This window comes from Microtus ochrogaster, chromosome 7 (assembly GCF_000317375.1).
Source record: "Microtus ochrogaster isolate Prairie Vole_2 chromosome 7, MicOch1.0, whole genome shotgun sequence".
Taxonomy (NCBI): Eukaryota; Metazoa; Chordata; class Mammalia; order Rodentia; family Cricetidae; genus Microtus; species Microtus ochrogaster.
The window spans coordinates 36,096,657-36,099,933 of NC_022014.1; the positions used below are offsets into that span (position 1 = coordinate 36,096,657).

Genomic DNA, 3,277 nt, shown 5'->3' on the forward strand with positions numbered 1-3,277 from the left:
CTTCTGGCCTTCAGGGACACATGCAGGCAGAACACTGAATAAATAAATCCTAAAAAAATTTAAAAAAAAAAAAAAAAAAGAATTTCAAGATGGAGAGGTTATTCCGGATGGGTTGGTGGGCTCAGTGCAAACCATGTGGATATTAAAAGGGAGCACAAGAGGGTCAGAGGCAAAGGCCATGTGACAAGAAGACGGTGACACAATCTCTTTGAAGATGGAGGAAGAAGAAAGAAATGGGCCGTGTTGCTCATGCCTGTAATCCTGCAGTCTGCTCAGAGTAACTCAGCCCCTACATGAAGACAAATCCTGTTCTCCCATGCTCAGGACATACCGGGCAGATCAAGGAAGGCTGTGACTTCTAAGTCTGTAAGGTGAATTTCCCTTACAAAGGGAGGGAGTGGTAACGGCCAACACTTCTGACATACTATGATGAGGACCAGGGTTGGGGGTAGTCCCTGGAGAGCCACTACCGTAAGAAAGCAGGGTACAGAGGCAAAAAGATGGCTCAGTGGCTAACAGTTCTTACTGCTCACTCTCCCAAGAGACCCTGGCAACCACCTGTAACTCTAGTTCCAGGGGACCCAACACCCTTTTCTGGCTTCTATGGGCTCCTGTAGATACATGGTGCACATATACTCATATAGGTTCATATGTACATATGACAAAAAGAAAAAAGTCCTTAAAAAAGACTAATGTGTTAATTCACTCAGTGAAGTTCAGTCATTGACTGGAAGCCCAATAAGCTTCTTAACCAGCAGGCTCTACCTTCTAACAAAACTCAATCAAATGAGAGGGCTCTGAATAGCAAAGCTTTGCCGTTAACCTGTGAAGAATCACTATTTGGGGATTTGGAAAGTAAACCTTGGCAACTTTCAAGTGGACTGCTTCGGCCAGGTGTGGTGTGCACACCTTTAATCCTGGCACTTGGGAGGCGGGAGCAGGAGGATTTCTACGTGTTTTGGGCCAGAACTGAATATTACAGAACCCTAACCTGCTAACCCTACGTGAATGTGAATCTCCGCTGCTGCTCTAAAATGGTGATTTTCCTTATAAAGTGAATATGAACTTAGCCTCATTTTTTTTTAAAAGAAATGAAGGTTAGCTGGGCATGATGTTGCACGCCTTTAATATTAGCAAAAGTCAGAGGCAAAAGCAGGTTGATCTATGTGAGTTTCAAGGGTGCCTGTGAGAACCTGTTTCAAACAAGTAAACAAAAGAAATGGAGGCTTAAACCTCATAGCCACAGAACTGGGAATATAGCTCTTTGACAGATCTAGGGCCTATTATGCCCAAAGCTCTGGGTGAGATCCCTAGATGCCCCCCACCCCCTCATTGCCCTTATATGTCCCTGGAAGCCACCTGGATCATTAAGAATTTTAACATTCATAACACTTATCCTCAAAGTGAGAATCATCCTGTAGCTGTGAAACCACTGGGTATGAGACGTTCTGGGTCAGTGAAAGTCTCTTGCGGGTTCCTGAGGTTCTGAATTCTCGGGAGGCAAGAGAAAGGTGGGGGAGCAGGACATGATTAGAAAATGCTCTCAGCCTGAGGGCTGAGAACTTGCTCACTTGATCATACACAAGATCAAGTTCAAAGGTAATTGGAAGGTGTGTTTGCTCCTCAGTGGGTTTAGCAGACAGCCCTTTGGGGTGGGCTTGGAGCAGGGCTGGGAGTGGGAGGTAGCCACAGCCGAGTAGCAGAAGCTAGTCCGTGTGACAGGATGGGGCCCTGGGCTTTGCCCAGTGTGGCATTGCCTTACCAGGCTGATGTCATTGACCTCTATGTGTTGGAGGACGGTGTTGGCCACACTCTCTGTGTCCCACTGCACTCCTGGGTCATCTGGAAACTCGCTGAAAGAGAGAAGCGCACTTGAGGGTGGGAATAACCTTCATCTTTTTAAAAATTTAAATAACATTGTTTTCATTTATTTTATACACTGATTACAGTTTCCCCTCCTTCCTCTCCTCCTTGTCCTCCCCCTCATCTATCCCCTTCCCCTCCTACTCCATTCCAGAAAGGGACTGGCTTGGTTTTTTTTTTTTGAGACAAGGTTTCTCTGTGTAGCCCTGACTGTCCTGGAACTCTCTGTGTAGACCAGGTTGGCCTCGAACTTAGAGATTTGTCTGCCTCCTGAGTTCTGGGATTAAAGGCATGCGCCACCATCGCCACCACCACCACTGCCACCACCACCGCTGGGCAGGAATAATCTTGAGACCCAGTGGGTGTGTGCTCAGTTTTGTAAGGAATTATAGCAGCAATGGGGAGCTCCCACCCTTCACTGCTCAGGTTTCAGCTAAATAAGGTTTACAAACACAAAGCTGCCAGAAATCCACGCCCATCAGACACAGCACATACAGCTCTCTTTGCTCCCAGCCAGGCAGGCTGCCTCCATGACCTTCCTGTGGTGAGGGTCAATGACTGACCTTAAAATTCTGGGCCAAGAGTCAGAAGGGTTTCTAGCAGGAAAATGACAGGAGTCTCGTCACTAAGTAATGTCATTATTTCCTTTGACTCATTGGCAACCTCTACCCCACATTCCAGTCTTCTAGAGATAGCCTAGTCCCGACAGCTCATTTGGGATGTCCCTGCAGTGAGCGTGGCAGACAGCCCAGTGAGCAGAGGCTGGGCTTAGAGAAGGAAGGAACATGGATACAAAATCCAGCCTTGCTCCCTGGAGGTCCATGCCACAGCACGGTTCTGAAGCTCAGAGGACCATCTTCAGCAGTCATCTCTCCGTCCATCTTTATGTGAGCTCTGGGATGGAGCCTGGACCATTAGGCTTGGGGACAAGTGTCTTTCCCCGCTGTCATCCCACTGGCTGGAGACCACAAGTCTTAGAAGACTGGGTGATCAGAACTGAGCCACTGAGATCCCATTTCCTCCTTCAGGACTCTGTCAAGTTCCTGAGATTCCTGATGATCTTTAAGATTTTTTTCCCATTTAATTAAATGATTATTCAATGAAAGGATGTTTAAAAACTTACAAATCTGAGAACTCAACTATACATATAAGAGGATGATGGGATATTTAGTTTCTAACACACAGACGGTATAGCTACGTACTATCCCCACCCCTCACCCCTTAGTTCTCACTTCTGGCTCCTGTTGCACCCAAGGGAAGATTAATGGACAACTTTAATGCTGTTAGAACAGTGGGGAAAATTTCAGGTGTGGACAAAAATTGGAGGATACACATCAAAATCAATTTGTTTCTTTTTCCTCCAAGAAGAAATTAGCTTTTTTTTTTTTTTTTGGTTTTTTTCGAGACAGGGTTT

General features: G+C 46.1%; 1 protein-coding gene across 3 annotated transcripts in view; it reads right to left on the minus strand.

Moving 5' to 3' along the window:
- Positions 1 to 3,277, minus strand: part of Pigl (phosphatidylinositol glycan anchor biosynthesis class L) — a 64,997-nt gene that overhangs the window by 11,510 nt on the left and 50,210 nt on the right. For all 3 annotated transcript variants that reach the window (XR_003377149.1, XM_005349889.3, XM_026780670.1), the window contains exon 3: positions 1,763 to 1,853. Coding sequence is in view for 2 of the 3 variants with exons in the window: in XM_005349889.3 (XP_005349946.2) it covers positions 1,763 to 1,853 (91 nt within the window). In the remaining variant the exon portion in view is untranslated. The remainder of the gene's footprint in view (positions 1 to 1,762; positions 1,854 to 3,277) is intronic.